Source organism: Vombatus ursinus, unplaced genomic scaffold (assembly GCF_900497805.2).
Source record: "Vombatus ursinus unplaced genomic scaffold, bare-nosed wombat genome assembly UNPS02014799.1, whole genome shotgun sequence".
Lineage (NCBI taxonomy): Eukaryota > Metazoa > Chordata > Mammalia > Diprotodontia > Vombatidae > Vombatus > Vombatus ursinus.
In genome coordinates this window covers 51,868,157-51,890,233 of record NW_020954577.1, presented here as the reverse complement: position 1 = coordinate 51,890,233, position 22,077 = coordinate 51,868,157, and the positions used below count along the sequence as shown (strand labels likewise).

General features: G+C 47.6%; 2 protein-coding genes across 12 annotated transcripts in view; one reads left to right on the top strand and one right to left on the bottom strand.

The window, feature by feature from the left end:
- The window catches only part of LOC114050412 (MAGUK p55 subfamily member 6), an 85,793-nt gene extending 72,855 nt beyond the window's left edge, over positions 1–12,938 (top strand). For all 8 annotated transcript variants that reach the window (XM_027872055.1, XM_027872054.1, XM_027872052.1 and 5 more), the window contains 6 exons: positions 1,139–1,238; positions 1,671–1,739; positions 3,837–3,998; positions 5,657–5,859; positions 6,330–6,458; positions 9,017–12,938. In XM_027872055.1, coding sequence (XP_027727856.1) covers positions 1,139–1,238; positions 1,671–1,739; positions 3,837–3,998; positions 5,657–5,859; positions 6,330–6,458; positions 9,017–9,193 — 840 coding nt within the window. In that variant the 3' untranslated portion in view covers positions 9,194–12,938. The remainder of the gene's footprint in view (positions 1–1,138; positions 1,239–1,670; positions 1,740–3,836; positions 3,999–5,656; positions 5,860–6,329; positions 6,459–9,016) is intronic.
- A 2,409-nt stretch (positions 12,939–15,347) lies between these two features.
- Positions 15,348–22,077, bottom strand: part of LOC114050617 (gasdermin-E-like) — a 50,625-nt gene continuing 43,895 nt past the window's right edge. For 3 of the 4 annotated variants that reach the window (XM_027872440.1, XM_027872441.1, XM_027872443.1), the window contains 2 exons: positions 19,375–19,448; positions 15,348–17,224 (listed from right to left, as the gene is read on the bottom strand). In XM_027872440.1, the coding sequence (XP_027728241.1) occupies positions 16,991–17,224; positions 19,375–19,448 (308 nt within the window). In that variant the 3' untranslated portion in view covers positions 15,348–16,990. The remainder of the gene's footprint in view (positions 17,225–19,374; positions 19,449–22,077) is intronic. The other variant, XM_027872442.1, reaches the window with a different exon arrangement.

Genomic DNA, 22,077 nt, shown 5'->3' with positions numbered 1-22,077 from the left:
ATTTTTTTCTTTTAATTGGACAAAACTCAAAACTTCCCCAAAGTGCTCTTTTTCATCTAAGTAGACCACAGTAATTAACACTATAAAACTGTTAACATCCATTTTCATTTTAAATGTAATATTACTATATATCGAGATGCTAATATATAACATTTATGTATTATTTTGATACATTGTATATTTACACATTAAAACATTATTATAAATATAAACCTTACATATAAAAAAGCATTTATTTTCAGTGAACTTTAAAGGGAGTAAATGCTAATCAGAGTTGTATTCCAAATTCCTAGAACCTTACTCAGGTTTTAACAACCCTCATCTTAAAGGATCAACTTTCTAAAGCCTCTTCTCCCTTTTCTAACTTTTTTCTTCTTTCCTTGCTTGAGAATTCTTTCTCTTAGTTCTTTCTTCTCCTAATTCCTTCAGCATCCTCTTTCTTTATCCAGCCTTGAGGTCTTCCCTCTTGGATATTATTATTATTATTACTATTAGCAATAGTAATAGTAGATGATTATAATTAGTAGATAATTTGTTATTTATTTGTACGACTAACATGTAATTAAAATTGTTAATGATATTAGTAATACCAGCTAGCTTTTATGTAATGCTTTAAGGTTTGCAGAGTATTTTATAAATATTTTATTTCCAGAACAACCCTGTAAGGTTTGTGTTGTTGTCCTCCTTTTACAGTTGGGGAAACTGAGGCAGACCGAGGTTGCAATGACTTGCCCCGGGTCACCCAGCTATTAAGTGTTGAGGCCAGATCTGAACTCAGGTCTTCCTGACTCCAGGTCCAGCACTGTACACACTATGTTGCCCCCAGCAGCCTTTTCCCTTTAACTGTTTGTCCTGTAATCAATCACGCTTCTTGAATGAAAAGTCTCCCTAGGTAAGAGAGCCTGTATACAGTTATGTGTCTGCAAGGCCCAACATTTAGCTGCTGGCCAGCAATGACTGAGGGTTGGGGTGCCAGGTACTGACACCCCAGTGCTGCAGCATTGCTCATCGTGTGCCTTCCCTGAAGATGGCTTTGATTCGGCCCCAAACCAGACGTTTCCAGGAGCTCCTGGGCTCTGGGTTGGCTGCTGGCTGTCCTGTTACGGGAGGGGTCTTACAGGCCTTCATTTGCTTCCAGGCCAACCACGTTAAGGAGGGAGGAAGTGCCGGCCTCATCCCCAGCCAGTTCCTGGAAGAGAAGAGGAAGGCGTTTGTGAGAAGAGACTGGGACAGCCCAGGTGAGGCGCTCTGAGGGGACACGAGGCACGTCGCCCTCTGGGCCCCTTCCTCTGCTGTGTTCATCTACGGGAGCAGGAAGCTGGATGAGAAATACATCCACCTTGGCCTCAGCCCTAACGTGTGGCTGGCCTTTCCACCTGTCTCAGACAGCTCCTCCTCCCTCTCTGCCACCTGCCGGTGTGTTACGCAGGCCTTAGGCCCAAGGCAGGCACAGTTGGGATTGGCCTTTTAATGCCAGTGTTTGTTTGTTTGTTTGTTTGTTTTCCAGTTACCTGGAACTCTGTAAGTTTAGGTGGAAACTATTGATATCTCAGCGCTCACTTTCCCCTTCCATCCCCTCCCTGGGGCAGAGCACCCCCGTGTGATACTGCGAGAGCATTTCCCCATACTCTGGCCTGCTGTTTAAAATGCATTTGCCTTTTTGTCTCCAGGGCCTTTCTGTGGAACTATAAGCAGCAAAAAAAAGAAAAAAATGATGTATCTCACCACCCGAAATGCAGGTATTTTGAGATGTTTTTGAAAAGTCTGAATGAAATTGTAGCCTCCTAGAGCATGAACTGTGATGTGTAATTCAGAATAAATAGCCTCCCGGCGCCCACTGGAGGGCCCAGCGTCAGGGGATGTTCTTTCCCCAGGGAAGGCTGTGGTGCTGTTCCTTGGTGTGTCTCTGTGGGCTTTGTTTGATGAAAGTCATTAATGTGTGCGACTTCACCTGCTTTTGCCACTGTATGACGCTTCTCCCACCTGATACCCTGATTGAAGGAGAGAGATTTGGCCACAGGAAGTAGTTTAAGTAGATTCTTCTTAGTCACTTCTAATCAGGAGGCTTTTTGTGAAGCTTCTCTGTGTAAAGAAACAACTGAGTCACGATGGGTACTTAACCAGGTCACTGCTTTCCCAGCTCTGAATCAGACGGACCGGGGTCTTCCTTTCTCACATTCCTATAAATGTGAAATTCCTAATGACTACCATATTTGCTGGAATAATTTCCTCTTCTTAGAAGATTTTTACCGAAATAAACTGAAAAAATTTGTTGAAGCAAAGTTCTTCCAGTTCTGCCTGCTGCCAAGGTGAAATATAGCCCTTTGGTGAAAGGAGTGAGTGAGCCCCAGAATCCTAGAATCTAGAGTTGGAGATCCTTCAAAGGACTAGATCCAGTCCAGTCATTTAATGGGTACTGCACTGAGAGGTTCTGACCTTCTCATGGACGTCTCCTGTGTGGACCCAAACCCCAGGGCTCCTCCCCCAACTCCATCAGCTGCCTCTTTCTTTTCTCTTCTGGGGCAGTGGGAAGAGTCCTGCCCTTGTATTCCCGAGCCCTGAGTTGGGGCCCCTGATCTCCCACTTAATAGTTAATATGATGTTCACTGATTCTCGATCCCCATCAGGACAGGACCTCAGAGGCCATGAAGGGCGACCCCCTCCTTTTACAGAGGAGGAAACTGAGGCCCAGGATGGGAAGGGACATGTCCAGGCCCAGTTAGCATGTGAGCCCAGGCCGCCTGACTCCAAAGCCAGGACTCCTCCCACTCTCCCAAGTTGTCCATTTCCCGATGGGGTCCTCCCACCCACCTGGATAAGAGGGGAACCCAGAGGCTTTTGTCAAGAGCAAATCGCTCTTCTAGCCCTGGGAGAGGGGTTGGTTCTCACCTCTTCTCTTGTTTTGGACCAAGGGTCCAAATAATAGTCAAAGCTGCCATCCAGGAGAGGAGTACAGGGAAGGGCAGAAACATTTTAACAAGGAGAAACAATGATAGAGACAGTTTTCAAGTAGAGATAATATCCTTTAATTTCCTAGAGTCAATTCTATTCCTGTGAGGGTTCTTGAAAAGCCCAGACGAGGTACCTGTGCAGTGAAGTTGACAGGTGTCATACCACATGAATGTGTGTGCCCCTGGAGGTACACCCGTATAAATTGGTGCAAATATCTGTGTGTTGAGCTCTGTTTTGCCCCTACCTCTCCCTAAGTCTCTCTCTCTGCTGAAACTGTAATGAAAATGACCTTCAGAATTCAGGAGCAGCCCTTGGTGTGTAAGCCCCGCTCCCAGTGCCCTGTGCATGTCCTCACTTGGCTCCTGAGAGAATGGGGTGCAAACCAACAGAGAGATGGTGACGCCGCCTCAATAGGGAGCTTGCTGGTGGCTTCACGGCTGCGCCGTCGAGGCAACAGAAGCGTTCCTAGCATTTCCCAGGGGCACTGCAGGGCTCCTGAGCAGGCCAGTGCCAGCTTAGAAATACACGGTGTCCTGGCCCTAGCTAGACCAAAGGGAAAGGCTGAAGTGTTTGCCGGACAGGCCCCAAGCGTCGCTTTCTCTTTTGGCGGCCTTGCCCACCTCCTTTTCGCTGACCCTGAGAGCAGCTCCCAAATTCCTGGGAAGGGTAGATTGTCGCCTTGTTGCCTGGGGCTGTCCCTGGCCAGAGGAGCCGCGTCTGGGTGGGGCACAATGACAGTGAGGTGGCCTTTGTGCAGATCTGAGCCCAGCCCCATGTGATCAGGCGCAGCAGCGCTAATGTGTACAATGGGCCATTTTACCAGGACACTCCTTGGGGCTGATGGCCTAGTCGTGGATGTTTGACACTCTCCTCTTTGTATTTAGAATTTGACCGACACGAAATCCAGATCTATGAGGAAGTAGCAAAAATGCCTCCCTTCCAGAGAAAGACGCTGGTGTTGATAGGGGCCCAGGGCGTTGGCCGAAGAAGCTTGAAGAACAGATTCATCGTGCTGAACCCCACGAGGTTTGGGACCACGGTACCATGTAAGTCACCACTGCTTCCTTTGTGTTCATGCCAAAGGATGCCTTCCCCTTGGGACGTCCTGTGCCAGAGGCACAGGGAGCAGGGCTGCCCCCTCTCCCCTTCTCTCGAGCCCCTGTTTCTCTCACGATCTTTTGTCTGATTTGAGCTCGGAGAAGGTTTGCGTAAACTAGACTGATCATCCTGGCTTTCAGAAGTGTCAGATGATGGCCTTCCTTCCAAAGAGGAGATTGCCCTGCTATTTAGCAAGCCAGACCCCTCACGAAAGCTGCTACGTTGTCATCTTTTGGGTCTGCTGGCATTTTAAAAACTTAGCAGTGCGTGGAGCTAGAATGCGTGCCAAGACAGGCTGTGCAAAGAGTGATGTTCATTCTGACCCGTGAGCTGGACAGACACTTCCTAGAAGTTGAGCACGGGCTCCCAGGTGTTATCACAGATTTGGGGGCTAGAGAACACTAACTCGTCCTAGCACCTTCAGATAAACTTTTTTATGGTCACATAAGTGATGTGGGACCTCAGTCCTCAACCTCCTGCTCTCACTCACCATGTGCCCATCAGAAGTAGAGTTAGTTACATTCCCTATAGTTGAAGGTAAAAAATTCACGAAGTTGAACTCTCTCTCTCATCGTGTTTGGTTGCTCTTGAATTTATTTTGTCCATAAAAAGAAAGCCTTTTTGTTGTCAAAATCACAATTATGTGAGTTGCTTTCAAACTGTTCTGGACATCACGAACCCCTTTTGCCTCATCCACACAAACTAGAAATGGGAGCTAGTCCAGGTAGACCAGAAGGTTTTTGGGCAAAGCTGGCGCCTCATATTGAGTGACTGGTTTGCCAAGTGCCCCGTTCTGATTCTGTGTGTCAGTCAGAGAGGTGATACCATCTCCGAGCACGTGGTCAGAAGCCAAGGGACAGTCGGGCCTTCAGGTTAGGCTTTGGTTAGAAGGGCTGAAAAGCTTCAGGGGACGTTGCCCTCCCACTTCCCAACTCCTTTGCCTTTTTAAGAATGTCCCTGTGGCAATATTACAAGATGCAGGGAAAGAGAAGATGGAGAGAAGGGACTGCGTTCTAACTGTGAAGCAGCTGGACACCCCCATGGAGAGAATAAAAGCAGAAAATTAAGGGGTGGAAATGTCATTGGCAGGAGGCTGGGTGTTGCAGCATTACGTGAGTGAAGCCGCCTCCCAGGAGCACAGCAGCGCCTCAGCTCTGAGAGGAGGCCCACTGCTGCTTCTTCATGTGAAAAGGGGGAGAGAAACCAGCTGGAAAGGCGGCAGGTGGGGCCTGGTTGCTTAGTGGCTATTGCCCTAGGCTTTCCAGCCTGTTGCATGAGTTTTTAAAGGAAAGCAGAGCCCCAGGGCAGACCTGGCCTTAATAGAGTCTAATTGGAGAGAAATGCTCACTCCTGTGCTCCTAGGCCTCTCAAGCTGCTTTCAGGCTGTTCTCCTTGTGTCCTGAGCTAGAAATAAGCCCTGAGGGGCTATTCTGGGAGCTCCATCATCATTTCTAAACAAGTGTCAGACAGGCCACTTGTAGTTCAGACTCCCCATCTAGAGGGTCTAAGGTCATCTCTCAGATAGAAAACCTCTGGGCTTCTCTGAGAACTGAAGGTGTCTTGTCCTGTCTAGAAGCTCTTTGTAACCAGCCACCCTTGTACACAGTTACCTCACGGAAGCCGAGGGAGGATGAGAAGGATGGCCAGGCCTACAAATTTGTGTCGCGGGCTGAGATGGAGGCAGACATTAAAGCTGGGAGATACTTGGAGCACGGTGAATACGAAGGAAACCTCTATGGCACCAGGATAGACTCCATCTTGGAGGTGGCCCAGACGGGGCGGACGTGCATCCTGGATGTGAACCCACAGGTGAGTCCCGGGGTTCGCGAGCAGGGCAGGGCAGGGTCTTTTCTTCAGGCCCTGGGCTTTCCCTCCAGCTTCATGGAGGGTTTTGGTGACTTCCTCTCGCTTGCCTGTTTCCTGGTAATAAGCCAGCCACGTGCCAAAGGGATGGAATCTGGGAGGCTTGACCTGCAGGCTCAGTGAGGGTTTGACAGGGCTGCCCACGTGTACGCTGTGCCAAATTGGTTTGGTTATCACTAGAGTATTTTCATTCTGTGCATTGAGTGAAGAAAATAGTGTATTCTGAGAATAAATTTGTAGGTTTCTACTTTTTCTACTCATTTTAGGGATGCAGCTGATCCTACTTGTGCCAGTATAACGTATTAGAATTCGTTTCTAGGTGTCAAATCTTCCCTTGGAAATAACTTCATTTGTAGCCTAAGCTACATATGGTGAGGCTGTATGAATTGGTTCATCATATTCATTTTTTCCTCCAGGCTCTGAAAGTATTAAGGACATCTGAGTTTATGCCCTACGTCGTGTTCATTGCTGCTCCCGAATTAGAGACCCTGCGTGCCATGCACAAGGCCGTGGTGGATGCTGGGATCACCACCAAGCTCCTGACGGTGAGCGAGCTCGGGTGCTGTTGGGGGGAGCCCTTTTCACCAGGTTGTCTGTCTTGTCTCTGGGGCAGATTTGCCTTCACAGACTCCCTGCGAGGGGTGGGTGTGTCGGGACTGTGACATAGGGGTGGAAGCTTGCTGTGCGTGGGCCGTGCTGTCGAAGCATGATACGTGGCCCACCCTGAAGCCAGCCGCGACAGCATCCTTGCTGACTAGCGCAGTGAGAAATAAGGAAGCAACGTTTTAGAGCCAGGGCACATGTCAGTTCACTGAATCCAGCCTCCTCATCTTGTCGGTGAGGAGACCAAGCCCCAGCGAAGCCACCGGAAGCTCACTGAGGTCACCTCACTAGGTAACGTCGAAGCAAGAGACGGAAAGGCAGGCTGACCTGTTATGACACCGCACTCCTGATGTCCCAGCGGGGAGGGACACTTAAGGCCGAATTACACCTTTGTCCCTACTTTCGTGATCCAGGTTAATTTCTATATTTTTATCTAAGGCCTTATGCCTTGATGGGGAGATATTAGCACGTAAACGTCAGGGAATCGGGTCATAGGATTTAAAACAAAAATGTGAAAGATGATGTAGTGTCCATCTGCCTCCCTTTACATCTCAGGAGACTGAGGCTCAGACAGTCACCTGCTAGTTCCGTGGCAGAACTGAGGCTGGACCTCACGCTTTTTGGCTCCACATCCAGTGTTCTTTAGTAGAACGTGGCCTGAAGGCGTGTGGGCTGAGCATGGTGCCCTTGTATGATGTATCCATGTTGTAAAATTACACATGCCGGTGGGACAGACAAAATGCCGTTCACTCGCCGGTGCCTATGATGAAGACCACTGGCTCCTGTCCAGTCCTGGCACCCGCGGTTCTCATGATGCCTCTGGAACGAGGGGGAGAGAAGAGACTTTGGAAATGAAATGTGACGTGGCGAGCAAGCTACTGTTCTTGGGCTTTCTTGCTTGGAACAGGTCTCCAGGCGTGATGTTCAGGCTAATTCTCCCATTTGTTACCCCCATGTGGCAGAGAAGCCAGATTCTCCCACACCCACGAGAATGTTCCTTTGGTTGGTTTGGTCTGTCCCAGAGCCAGTCCATGGCTTACATCGAACATGTCATGGGTAAGATACCACTGACAGTCACTGTGTCTCCTGAGGTCCCGCTGGTTCTGCCCAGTAAGTGAAATTCAGCTTACAAGGCTGCAAAGGGGTCTCCTGGGGCTGCCTGCTTTCTGCTGTGACAGATCAGCTGTGCCTTCAGGGTCCCTAGCTGGTGGGGGGCAAGGCTCGTAGCATGACTATTAGAAATGAAAGGTGTCGTCTTGGCAGGAAGATCCAGAGGAGCACGCGTGTCTGTGTGCCTTCACTTTGAGGAGGCTCTGGAATCTGACCTTCCATAATGGGTGATCACATGAATTGACAGATGAGGTCAGCGTAATTCCTGGAGACAATCTGCCTTCTCAAACCTAATCATCCTGACTTAGGTTTATTTTGGGTTTCACAGCTAGGAAGCACTCACCTTCCTTTTCTCTTTTGTGGAAGGTCCAGAACGAGGATTCTTATGCCCCATCAGATGTCCCCAGTGGCACCAACAGAGTCTTTCTCTAGGGAGTTTGCTTTCTGGTGAGCACAGAGGAGGCAGAATCAGGAAGTGCACCAAGGTGATAGTTGTTATTCCTGTGAGTGATCTCTCAGAGAGGCCCCTGAAGGTGGTGGTATGACCTTGTCTCAAGACCAGTGTTCAGGGCCTCTCTCTCTAACACATACTAGCCATGTAGCCAATCACTTCCTAACTCAGGACTTCACACAGCTCTCAGCATATACATTACAGATGTCCGTTGGTGTGGTCAGAGGGAGTTCCTTACACTGATGAAATTGTAGGTCAGATCCAAAAAAAGAAACCAAAATAACTAATTGATTTGCAACCTCAATATGGTGGTGTCTGATACCTTCAGTAATTTAAGGGCGGTGCCCATCATAACATAAGCCGTGTCTACGTAGCTGACATGAACTGTGCAAACTTCTAGAAAACCAAGAATTGGTTGGAAATGATATGAGCCAAAAGACAGCAATATAAAACGACAATACAGTCTTTGTTGGGGGATAAGTGCCAGGATTTTGTCTAGAAACCAGTCAGCCGTGACCCCCAGAGGCAGGTGCTAAATCGTGTTTCGTGGAGGTCTGGTGAGATCTGGGGAACTCTTCTCAGTCACGGTTTTAGATGCATAGAATAAAATACTGAGGATTACAAAGGAAACCAGTGAATGTCATTGTAAAAATGTTAAGACACTCCAGGCTGCATTTCATGCCAGAGATCAGGAGCGAGTGGGTTCTGTGAGCCCTATGGGTTGTCCCTGGTTTGACCTCTAGGATGTATCAGGGTGAGCTGTGAGGGTCAGATAAGCCTGCAGAGTAAGGGGCACCCCTCTTGTGCATGGGCCAGCCGCTTCCCCAAGGCCTTTTGCCACAAGGCCGTCTGCCTAAAATGTGATCACATCACAGTGGAAGTTGTGTAAAGGACACACTACCAGTATCAACGCACTTCTTTCCTTTCAAATCCATATAGGACACGAACCTGAAAAAAACGGTGGATGAAAGTGCGCGCATCCAGAGAGCCTACAACCACTACTTTGATTTGGTCATTGTAAATGACAACCTGGACAAGGCCTTCGAGAAGCTGCAGGCCGCCATTGAGAGACTGCGAGTGGAGCCGCAGTGGGTCCCCATCAGCTGGGTGTACTGACAGAGGAGGAGCGAAAGGACAGCTAAGCCTTTCTGAGTAAACGTTCACCTAAGAAGCGTGTGCGGAGCTAGATGGTACCTGCCGAGGCGAGGCATTTTTACTCTGTAGACTGAAACATTAGTACACGAATCTGAATTTTTATAGAAAATGTGGAAGGGGAAGTGGACTTAAATATGTAATTTATCTTGATTTTTCTAACTTTTTACAGATAACCTTTCTATTCATATCACAGAGAGAAATGCGTTGAAGCATTTTGTATATGTTTTGATTTAGCATTTTTGCCTTTTTCATCCGAGTTTTCCAATCATTCACTTCAACAGTGCATTTTGGTCTCATATTTTCACTGTGATAATGGATACTTGAAGCAGTTTTTGTAAAACCCTCATTCTAGTTCTGTTGTCAGTTATTCTTATTAAGGGAAAACACTAATTATGAGCTGTCATCCTAATTGAATTTCTTATGAGAGCAGAATGCCAATAACCAGTGCCATAACCAGCATCCCGTCACGTCCCTCCGGGTCTGCTTTCTGCTGTCTTGGAGAGGCAGGGCTGGTTGCCCATCGTATTTCACACAGACAGTAGGTCCCCTTCGTGGTGGTGGGGGCCCTCTGCTTCAAGGCCAGCCTTTTCCCAGCATTCATTGTGGTGAGAGGAGGTACTGCTGCTCACCTGTACCTGGTACAGCGTGGCTAGCAAGAAGAGGTGTCCCCAGGGGGAGAGAGCCCTCAGGATTCAGGAAACGGAAGCTTAGGGCAAAGTATTTATTTTCACTAGTGAAAATTTCACTGATAAAGAAAAAAACTTTATTTATAAAGCTTTTTATTATGATATGGTCAGCAGTTATATTTTACATCTGTAAATTCCTGTGATATTTAAAGATTCTCTTAATTTTCCATTTTGAGGTATTTGTGAGTGAACCTTGTGTTTATGAGATGTGATATGATGGGATATTCGTGCTGTGTCGTGTTGAGAACCATATCCATTGAATAGCTTGTGAAAGGTGAAAGGTATTGCTCGATGCTCTAAATAGATGTTCTTTATGCAGCACGTTTCTGTTATGAAATGTGCTTTGTGCTTAATGATGGGGGGCGAGTGTTTTTGCCTCCTCGGACTCATTCACATCATCATATGCAGATTTCTACATTCACATTGGTACGCATAGAAACCCTGCTGCAGACACGTAGAGAAGGATGCAGGCAGCCAGCCAGACGCTTTCCTGGGGCCTGGCGCTCTGTGATCACTTCAAAGGTGAGGATAGGTGCCTGAATCTCACTGGGTTTGAGGGTTTGGGGGCCGGCGAGGTGACTGCTGAAGATTGCTTCCCGCACGGCACCAGGAAAAAGAAGACTCTGGCTGGGACCTTGTAAGAAAGATGGAGACTTCCACTGATCGCCTTAGGTTTCCAAGGACCAAGATGTGCACAACGGGACAGGGTACAGATCACCTAAAGTAGTTACATAATTCATTAAGACCCTGTGCTAGCCGAGACTTCAATTGCTAGTTATTTTTTCAGGTCCTGTTGTTCTCTAGTCGTAACACACAGATCCCTTTCTTGGTCTTAGGGTGGGTATTTAACATCTCCCAGAAAATATTCTCTAAAATAGTCACAGTGTTTAATAAGTATCTATTTCCACCAGTTTCTTGTCTTCTCACAACACAAGTCAGGGGACCTGTTTAGAGGTAACTCTCTGTGATTTTAGGGTTTCCGTGTTTTGTATTTTTTAAGATGGCAGTGCAGTTAAGCTCAATCACTTTCTGATATAAAATGCAGCAAAAGGGAGATTGGAATTTGTCCCCTCTCAGGGATGCGTTGGCCTCCTAGGAAGGATGGCCTGGTGGGGCAGGGACTGTCTCTGGGGTAGCACCAGGACGGAGGTAACTCTGGACTCATGGATTAAGTTAGCCGACATGCTGCTTCTTCATCCCGTCGTAACGAGCTGCACCAAGTATCTTTAGAAAGCAGTCTGTTAGGAGGGATGCACTTCTCTTACTAATGGTGGATGTGCCTGCATACCCACCTTCCCGAGAAGTGGGCTTGGAGCGGTTTCATCTCCTTGGCTTCCTTTGCTCTCAGTTGTCACAGTGTCCTAATCAGGGATGGAAAACGCTGAACATGTGGCTTTTTTAGGCAAGATGGCCACAAGGACGGGGCTCAGCCACCTGGTGAGTGTCTGGGGACCTCACAGGGCCAAAGGGAAGCCCTGAGGGCCAGCCCACCTCTGCTCCTCAGCATTGTGACCTGGACCAAACCCATCTGTAAAATGAGGCCCTTCTAGCTCCACACCCTTGATCCTAGGGTATGTCTTTAGGGCACTCCAAGAGCCTCCTTTCTGCGAAAAGGGAACCAAATTGTGGGTTTCCTTCCACTCCCTTTAGGATTGCCAAACCACCTAGGGCCATGCCTCACAGCAGAGCAGCTCCCATATGGTGGGCCCCCCAGTCACCTGATGAGGACTGTAGACCCAGAGGGGTTGGCCTTCTGCACTGGTGTTGGAGGCTTCTCCAGGGGCCGGCTATCCAAATGGTTCTTGGAGGACACATGGATGTTACGTGCCCTTGGGAGTAGAGCCAGGAGCTGTAGGGAGCTTTGATGATAAGGGAATGGTTCGAAGTGATTCCAGACGCTCTGTGTGAAGGGCCATCTTGGTAATGGGTTGGAAGGCTACTTGGGACCAGATGCTGACTTAATCTGGAAGGAGTCATTGAGATTGAAGGTCATGTATTAGAAATCTCCCTTAAATGAGGAGAGGCAGCAATGTGGACCATCATGTTTTTATCAAGTGGGAAATAGAATTTGAACGGTCTTTTGAAATATATAAACAGCCTCGAAGATGATTTTCCTTGGTGAAGATGCCATTGGCCCATAGGAGGAGCTGTGTTTGGACCAAAATACCTTTCCTTCTGGCAGCTAGCTCCATTGGGACTTCATTGTGGTGTGATGTGGTGTGCACTCATGCCAAACTGTGCTTGCCCCTAAAATAGAAATGGTGTTGTCCAATGCAACAATCAGTGCAGTGATTGACCCAGACCACACGAGGTGTTGCTTTTTATTGCAGCTGGCTTGTCAGTCTGAATTTTTATTTAAAACAGCAAACAAATCAGGGCATGAAGCATTTCCTGAGGAGAGGCAATAGCCCAGGTACGGGAAATCAGGTTCACAGCCAGGTTGGTCTGTCTGGGCTACTTTGACGTTTCATCATGAGCCATAGAAGACATCCCCTTCCCAAAAGCTCATGGTAACATCGAGCTAATTATGTATCAGCATGTACCATATGCCAAAGGACTCTCTTCACTCATTAGGCAGGACCACAGCTTCCCGGGAAGGAGCGATGGCCATGGGCTCATGCACACTTGTTAACTGATGAGGCTTTGCAGGTCAAAAGCCTTGGAAACTGGCCAGAAATAATCCATCATCTCGCCTGCTGTTTGACTCCTGACACCCCCAGTTTGAGGGTCTGGATTCTTTTTCTTTACCCAAAACCTAACATTGTTGTATTTAAATAACTGTCAGGGGTTCTGAAAATTATTCTGTGCTAATGAGGAGGAGGCAGTTCTGAAATTCTATGTAAAGAGATAACTGCTCATTTTTTTCAGATGTTGCCATGTTTCATATACATACTGTGTGTATGTATATGTATGTACACACACATATGTATCATCAGATTGTATAAAATAACCAAATTCTATCTCAGAACTGATGTCCCATAAAGTGTCTCATGCATAATAAAATTGAACATCTAATCCCATGGCTGGTGTTATAAAACTTAATTACACCAGAGTTCTTGGCTTTGCTGAATTCCTGTCTATGGTTTTGAAGACTCTGGTACTGCCCGGATACAGGTACTCATCTGACTTCTGAAGAATAGGTGGGGAAGAAATAACCCAGAAAGTATCATTACCTGTAACTTTGAATTTTTAATCAGCAATTAAGAAAAAAGTGACAAGTTACTTTACTAGGAAATGGTCATTTTAATGTTGTGATAAAATGCCTTTGAAATGAGAAAGGGCCGTGGTTTGGTTTGGTTTTGTTTTTTTTTTAAGGTAGTTGAGGTTAAGTAACTTGCCTAGGGTCACACAGCTAGTAAATGTCAAGTGTTTGGCCTGAGGCTGGATTTGAGCCCAGGTCCTCCTGACTTCAGGGCAGGTGCTCTGTCCACTGCGCCACCTAGCTGCCCCTAGGGCCACGTGTTTAGAGCTGCTCTTCTGTTGGCCCAGGGGTTTATGAAGATTGTCAGATAGACTGATTGGCTCTCCTGGTCTGGGGCTGGGGGTAGGGGTGGGGGTGAAGACTTTACTTGATTTTCTGCCTGTGGTGGGTGTTATGTACATGTGTGTGTACACACACACGTGCGCATACTTCTTCTGCGTTTCTTCTTCTAATCTGATCTCTAGGTTGGATGGTGTTTGGTCATTGACCCTATTCTGTCTCCTGGGTTCCCAGGATGGGCTTTTTCCAGTTAGGAAGATGATGCTGGCAGCTGCTGCAGACCCAGCTCTTCCCTCCCCCTCCCCACCCCTACGCTTGATCGAGAGTGTTTCTTTTCTGGATCAGCTGTGTGAAGTTGGCCTGAGTCTGTTCTGATAGGTTTGGAGTTCTAATCCTGAATTTTCTGTGACAAGACTGAAGCTTTCTGTCAAGTGAGGCTATTTAATTTCCTCCTTCTCAGCAGAGGGTCATGTAGTTTTTTTTCACCTCTGAAATGAAAAATCGTGATTCAGAAAGCACTCCCTAGATTTGGGGTTGGGGCATGCGGAACTTGACCCACCCCCCGTGATTCTCTCCTGGGGCTGATGCAGTCATTTTCGTCATATCCCTTTGCTCTCCAAAATGCGTCTTTCCAAACCTGGGAATAGGTGCTTGACATGTACCATTTGGACGCCCCATATTTAATCCCATAGCAGCCCCAAAGATGCAGGCCTAGGAGATGCTGATCTGGCCCGTAGTACATAATCCCTTCTGGAGCCAAAGCCTTACACCCAGAAATAAACGACTCCTCTGTCTCTGTGTTTGTTGTGAATAACTCAGGGATAGTCTAAGGAACAGACTCTTCTTTCCTCGTCCTGAAATTCTTTCTCTGCAGCCATGGAGCAAAGCCCTAAGGTGCGTTCTGGAGAAAGCAGTTTAGCATTCAAGGTCAGATTATGACAAATGGAAGATTAATGTAAAATTAGGTCAAAATGCAGGCAACTAATATTTTCCCTTTTTTTGTTTTATTAAAATATTTAGACTATTAAATATTGGGGGGGGGGGGTCATGAGATGGGAGGGTATTCCTGAAATGTGCCCAGCACCTTGTGATTATGATTCATTTCCTTTCTCCTAAGGCCTGGGCTGGTTTCCTGAATGTTTACCTCATGGTGGCAGTTGCCACATTCCTTATACCTCTTAGGAGCTGCCACCCCCACCACTGGCTCTCCTGGCCCTAAGGCCCAGCTTGGGTTGGATCAGAGTTCTTCAGTAGCCAACTTTATCCCCTTTTCCCTTTCTCTGCCTCCAAGTCTTTGCTAAGTGGAGACACCCACAGGTGACATTAACGGTGCTTATGAATAGCAGGACGAATGACTCAGGCTCAGCCAGGGTTGGTGAGGGTGGCGCAGAGCCCGAGTCAGAGGGAACAATTTTTAAAATGTGCAACAACTGTGGCATTTCCGCCTGCACCAGTCCGGGGGGCTCTGTGCCTTTGTAGGCCCCGAAACCAGCTCCGGCACCATGCAGTTGGTGCTTAAGAAATGCTTGTTGGTTGGCCAATTAGACCAATATCAGAGAAGCTTCCCATAAACTTTACATTAGTTGCATGTTTCCACCTTAACCATGTAAAAGAGGTAGCAATAATTAACTCGTTTTTCAGTTTTCCAAATTATAATAAGATCAGTCACTAATTGTTGCCACTTTAAAATGCATAGAGGTTTTGTTTGTTTGTTTTTTTTAACAAAAGGATGAGAATTTAAACTATAAAGGTGTATTAGCCTTCTAAGTAGAAAAGTCCTGTTTAGTAAACTGAGGTTCACACGGTCCAGGTGAGGAATGGGGCGAGTTCACAGGCTTACGGATTTAGGGCTGGAAGGGACCTTGAAGGTCACCTGGTCAGAATTTCATTAGACAGATAAAAAGAGGAACCAGTTTGCCCTGAATTCAGCAACAGACTAAGTGGCAGATTAAGTCCAAAAGAGTTTTTTTTAATTAAAAAAAATTTTTTAATTAAAATTTTTCTCCATGTATTTTAAATTGAAATTCTTGCCCCCCAATGTTTCTATAAGGTTGGCTGGAAAGATAGAGCCTCTGGTTCTTTTTTTAAAGAGCCAGCACTCCAGACTTAGGGCATTTTTGTTTTAAGGTTCATCGAGGATGCTGGAAAAAGCTTTGGGATGTTTCTTCTCCTTGACATTTCTTTTCATGTGTAGTTTTACATTGGAAATTAAAATGCATGTGCTTTATAATTGTCTTTTGCACATATGTGGAAGAGAACAGTTTAAAAACTGAGGACAAAAAGCTCAGCAGCCCCAAGACCCGAGTGTGAACACACTGCAAGAATCTAGCCATTCCAGTGTTAATAAAGTCAGCTGCTGCTCCTTTCCATCCCGGCTCCCATAGAAGGGAGACTCTGATGTCGGCTTTGCCCAAAGACGAGCCAAAAACGAGGGTTTTCCATTTTACAAAGTCCCTTCCTCCTCCTCCCCTTTCACACATTTTGTGTCTTGTTCACGTGTTGTCCAGAGTGCAAGTTACAGAAATGTACAGAATCTATGAGATTTACCTGTTCCCAATGAAATATTTTTGTACATACAAAGAAATAAAGACTTATTATTGGAAGAGGCTGTGAGCCTTTTTTCCTCCCTAGTCACATGTAGTAACTGAAATGGGCTGTTCACTTGGTTAGCAGACAGGCTTTCTTTGCTTGGGTGGAACCTTGACCCCTGGGAACTGCACCTGTCTCCGACTGCAGCGTGGCCCAGCCTCAGTCTGGCCAGAGGTACGGTCCCATGGGCCAAGCAAGGCAGCCCAGCTCAAGGAAGCCTCGTCACCCTCAGAAATAAAGAAAGCTAGACTGCTCTGAGCCCCAAAGGCAGGCAACTGATCCCGTGGGTGACCAGAACATAGCAGGTCACTTTGAAGAGACGTCACAACAGAGAGACAGGCACGACAGTTTAGGATTTCCTCTGATGTCCCCCAGTTTTATAAATTAAACATCTGGAATGCTGTAAACTGTATGTGTGGCTCACATGGTCTCCATCATACACCAGCAGGATCAGAGAGAAGGCCAGGACTTTGCTGGGAGGTTGTTGGACAAGGAGCTGTGGGAAGCCTCTGCCCACCCCAGCTCCTTTATCCATCACCACCAGAAGCAAGTCATCTCAGTCAAAAAGCACAAGCAGCCTGTTCCTCCTTTCGAAGGTGGTGGGGGAAAGCAGACAGGTTGGCAGCCTCCTTGGTGGCCTCAGAATTCTCCTGCTTGGATGAGAACCACCTGGTTCCCCTCTCTGTGCTGGGCCCCAGCCCTAAAAGGGAATATCGTCGATGCTGAGAGGATATCTGCAGACAGACCTTTCTGTAATGTGTTTTTCTAACAGGTGAATATTTGTGATTCTAATATTAAAAATGTTAGGAAGCTTTGTACTTAAAAAGGGAATGCTGCTGAGTTCTCTTATAAAAGGAAGCCCTAAGTGGGGAAAAAATCGGCTTGTTTTGATTTGTCTTAGGAGTTCAGCTTTTTGGATGTAAGAGTTTCTGAGGAGGCTCCCTGGAGCGTGCAGGACGCAGACGCCCACCACTAAAGTGCCTGGGGCCTTACCTGACAGCCTCACTTGTCTTTTCTTTCTAAAGCACAAAGTCCATTCAGGATTATATAAAGAATGAGGGGGAGATACTGAGGCTTCTTCATAATGAGGGCCTTCACAGTCGCCTCCCTTCGCTCCAGGCTGATGTTTGAGAGAGCAAACAATTTCTGCACAATCTCAAATCTTTCTGCGTCATTGAGAGGGGCCAGGCTCGGATCTCCGAGTTCAGAAGAGCCATCAGCAGATGTCACTTGAGGCTGTAATTAGATCCACCCATTAGAGAGCTAATGCATTTATTTCCTTAAGTCACGAAAGAGCAGAAAAATGAAAGTCATCTACTTTTTAACAACCGTCTAGTCTGAGCCCCATCATTTTACAAAAGAGGAAACAGGCTGGGAAGATGAGCTTTTCCAAAGTCTGGCCGCTGGCCAGACCCCCTGTTGACCCTGACCTGGGGCTCCCTCCACTGATACAGATCCGAGGGTCACGTTTAATGCAGGAGGGATCTTGGCCTTCTGGAGTGTAACTCTTATTTTGACTGAGGCCTGGAGAGGTTGCTGTGGTAAGCTAGCCAGGAAAGGGCAGACCTAGGGTTTAAACCCAGACCCTCACTCCCAATCCAGGCTCTTTCAGTTCATTTATTCTCTGCTGCCCATCCTGGGGTAATCCCCGACTCCTCCCCACAAACAGGGCACAGGAATGTTTTTGTAAAAATTTGTACGAAATGTTCGGTTTCTCCATGGCTCAGTCATCGTCACACGTGGAAGCAAAGGGAAAGATGATGATGGGGATCACACCCCCAAATGGAATTGGTAAGTGGAGGTGAAGGCCAAGAGGTCTTTGAGTAAACACTTTTTTTTTTAAGTACTTTGCTAAGAGATTAGATTACCTTGTAAATGCTGAACACTTACCTACCCCCTCCTCTGGGAAAGCTGTTACTAGGTCACCCTCCTTTGCTCACTCAGAGCAGAACCCTGAGAAGGCCAGCAATTCCCCGGCTCGGGTGACAGTGCACAGAGCGCTGAGCCTGAAGCCAGCGAGACCCGAGTTCAAATCCAACCTCAGACTCAATAGCTGGGAGATCCTGGACAATCTCCCTCACCTCTGCCTACCTCAGGCTTCTCATCTGTAAAATGGGGATGATAAAAGCACCTCCCTTCCAGGATTTTAAGGATCAAATAGATGACGGCTGTGCAGTGCCTAGCACAGTGCCTGGAGCATAGTAGGTGCTTATTAATAAATGCTTGTTCCCTCCCTTGGGTGGTGCTCAGTGACCAGGGAATGAATACAGAATATGGAGGGAAATGCCAGTCACATGGCCAGCTATACTGTAGTGGCCCTCTCTCCTGGGCTAAGAGGCCCTGGTGATCCTTCCTAGTTCTATAGCGTTCCCCGTGTTGCTGAGCTGCTGTTTGTCATGCATGCGTACACACGTGAGCTCCCTACAAGCAGAACCCCCCAACACCCTCCCCAGCTTTCTGATGTCCTCAGGGCTCAGCACTCTGTTTCGCACACAGTAGGTGCTTTCTGAGTGCTTGCTGACTTCAAAGCTCAGGCACCACGTCCTCCAGAATGCCTCCCCATCACCCCGGTCCATCTTGCCTTCCTCGAGTTAACCTGCATTTACTGATGACATTTACTGAAGACGCGTTGCGTCTTCCCCCTCACCCATGTAGAGCACACGCTCCTTAAAGGCCCAAACGCCTTTTTTAAACAAATCCCTTGCACACGGTAGGTTCTAAAAATGCTGCTTGGATCAGGGGCCACGCACATGGCTTCCTCCGTGCAATCAACAAAATTCTTATTTTTGTCCTGGGGCAAATTGACCCCAGAACCTGGATTTACTTTCCTGGCCACCCCAGGCCACAGCATCAGCAATCTGAGATCTCCCTGGCTTCACCCTCCCCCTCCAGGGGAGCAGCCTCCAAGTTTAGGCACTTAGACCCAGGTTCCCCTTGTCAGCTCAGCTCTTCCCGTTCCAAGTGGCAGAGCGGAGCCAGGGGACCCCATTAACGGGGGCCACCTACTGATGCTGCTTTATCAATGACCCATGTTGAAAGGCCAAGCTTCCCCTCAACTCCCTGGGGATGAGCGTCTGTCTGACCCCCTCTGATCTGATGACGTTTCCTTAGGGGACCAGACTAATGTCATTCTCCAGAGAACTAGCTGGCCAGTCCTGAGCACGGCAGAAATGCCAGGCCACATCCCCTCCCCGAGCCGTCTTGGAACGACCTGGCTTCCCACAGAGACTCATTCAGAGTCGTAGGTCCTGGGTTCAAATCCTACCCCTGCTGCTTCAGCAAGGGACTTTGCCTCTCGGGCCTCACTCTCGTCATCTGTTGTCCTGGATGGCCTCTAAGGTCTTGGGCCTCCCCCCCCACCTCGGCTCCCAAGGTTCCTTACTTACCAAGTGACACAATGCCGGTACCATGTGTAGCTTGCAGCAAATGCCCATCAGGGTGGGTGTGTTGTCTGGCATCTCTACAAAGACAAAAGCCAGAGTCACTGACAAAGGAAGACCACATCCTATGACTGTGCAATCAGACTGAGGTCTTGTTCTGCATCTGAGGCAGGATTCAAACCCAGGGCTTCTCCAGCCCTGAAGCTAGCCAAACAGGGAGGTAGCGGCCTGCACCACACTAGGTGTGGCAGGTGCCGTCAAATCAGCAAACATTTATCCAAGGCTTACTGTGCTATAAACGCTGGGAACACAAATACAAGCAGAAAGCACCTGTCCTGGAGAAGCTTACATTCCAATGAGGAAGGAAATGCATCAGGAAACTGGTGAGAGGGAGGAGACGTAGCCACATGGGGAGGGAAAGGGGCGTGGGCATGGGAGAGAACATCCAGAGACAGGAGGAGAGGGTGAGGATGGACCTAGAGTACGTAATAAGTGGTATAAAGGGCAAAGAGAATCAATAGAACGTCAGAAAACACGATTGAGTATCCCACTCACACAAATTATGTTAGGACCTGCTAGGGAGTGGCAGCTCCTAGAAGGGGGCCCCTGTTCCCCTAAGGAGCCACAATCTACAAAGTTATTCTGGGCCACCTGGAATCTTTGTTTTTATTCAAAGTTCGGAGGAAATAGAGAAAGAGGAAGGAAACAGAAACGGGCTTCCTCGCCATCTTTCACATGGTGACGCTCACCCACGAGTGATTTCTGAGTCCTTCTCATCCTCTTGCAATAATTAACAGCTTTATTTATAAAAGGTGGCTTCTCTAGGGATGGTGTCAACCCAGGATAAACACCTGGAGGGGAGGGGAGGGAAGAACCAGCAGCCTTTCCCTGCTCAGTGTGGGCAGAACCTGCCCTGGGTTCTTGGGGACTGAGTTAGGGAATGCAGGGGAGCGAAGAAAGGACCCTGAGCTCCTGGGAGGCCTTTCCCAAGCTGCTCTAGGGCAGCTCACCTTCCCCAGTACCCCTCTGGGATCCTATAGCAGCATAGGGCTTCTGCTGCTATGATGGACGGACCCCTAAGCAGAGCCGGGAGAAACTCTGGTGTACCGTGGGCAGAGCCTCAGGAGTGCACCCCCAACCTCCCAGTGGGTCGTACTTCCACTAGAGGGCATGAGACTTCATTATAACTCATGCCACTTGCCTTATCACAAGCTCAAGCCATGGAGAAATTCTCTGGCATCAAAAAATGAGGACATTAAAAAAAAATTTAGTATCGTACCCTTTGTACCCACTATGTCTTATGCCCTAGGAAGCTCCCTACCTTTCCTGCGACGAGTTCTAGCTCTGCCCAGCATCCACCCCCTAAAATAGGAGGCAAGAAGCATGAGGGTTGTCTGGAGTGACAGGTGCACTTTGGAGGCAGAAGTGAGAGACCCTGAGACTGGCTCTGCCACTAATTAGCTCTTTCCTCAGGAGTCATTAATAACTCTTCTGTTCCTTAACAGGGCAGTCGTGAGTTTGGAATGAGAGAACAGATGGACTGTTCTGTAATTTATCTCAGATTTACGTAGCACTGGACAGCTCCCAGTGTTCTTTTCACACACATTATCTCATTGAATCCTTATGATAATCCAGTAAAGAAGGCAGACAATAGTTTCCCCCAATTAGATTTCAAGCTCTGTGAGGGGAGGGAGTATCATCCCTCTTTTTGTAGCCTCAGTACGTGCTAGGCAATTAGCAGGCATTCAGCACTTACCTGGCAGGGTTGTTGTGAGGATCAAATAAATGATGATGTTAACTAAAATGGCAGTGCTGGCTATGTGCTTTACATGTATCTCATTTGAGCCTCACAACTCTGTGAGATATGTGCTATTATTATCCCCATTTTACAGATGAGGAGACTGAGGCAAACAGGTCAAGTGACTAGCCTAGGGTCACACAGCTAGTAAGTATCTGAGGCAGGATTTCAACTCAAGACTTCTTGACTCCAGGCTCGGCACTCTGTCCACTGACTATAAAGCCCTTTGGCATGGTGCCTGGCACAGGGCAAGCACTAGGTAAATCTTAGCTATCATTCTTATTTGGATGGTGATTAATTTATTGATGGATACTCCAGTTTTTAAAGCTAAGCAAACTGGAAGCTCAGGCATGAAATGACTTGACCAAAGTCATTCCCAAAGAGGGAGAACTTTGAAGGGTTAATGAGTCAACAAACTTTTCCCATCCCCCCTGAGGACCCATGATTCCACAGGTAGAGGGAAGTCTCCATATTTAAACTCTCTCCACATATAGAGATCAGGAGCATCTTCTAAGTAGAGAGCTGCCTGGGGCACTGAGAAGCTAATGCTTACTGCTTGTGTGACTGAGTAAGTCACCTTCTCTATGCCTCAGTTTCCTCATCTGCAAATTGTGACAGCTGATCCCTAAGGAACTTTCCATGGGATGGCTAGGTGGCGCAGTGGAGAGAGCAGTGGCTCTGGAGTCAGGAGGACCTGAGTTCAAATCTGGCCTCAGATATAACACTCACTAGCTGTGTGACTCTGGGCATGTCACTTAACCCCAGTTGCCTCACACACAAAAAAAAAAAAATGGGGAAAAATAAAGGAACTTTCCAACACCAAAGCTATGATCCTATGAACTGCCCAGGGACCCAGAGCCAGCACCTGTCAGAGGTAAACTTCAAACCCTAGTCTTCCTGATGCCAGCATG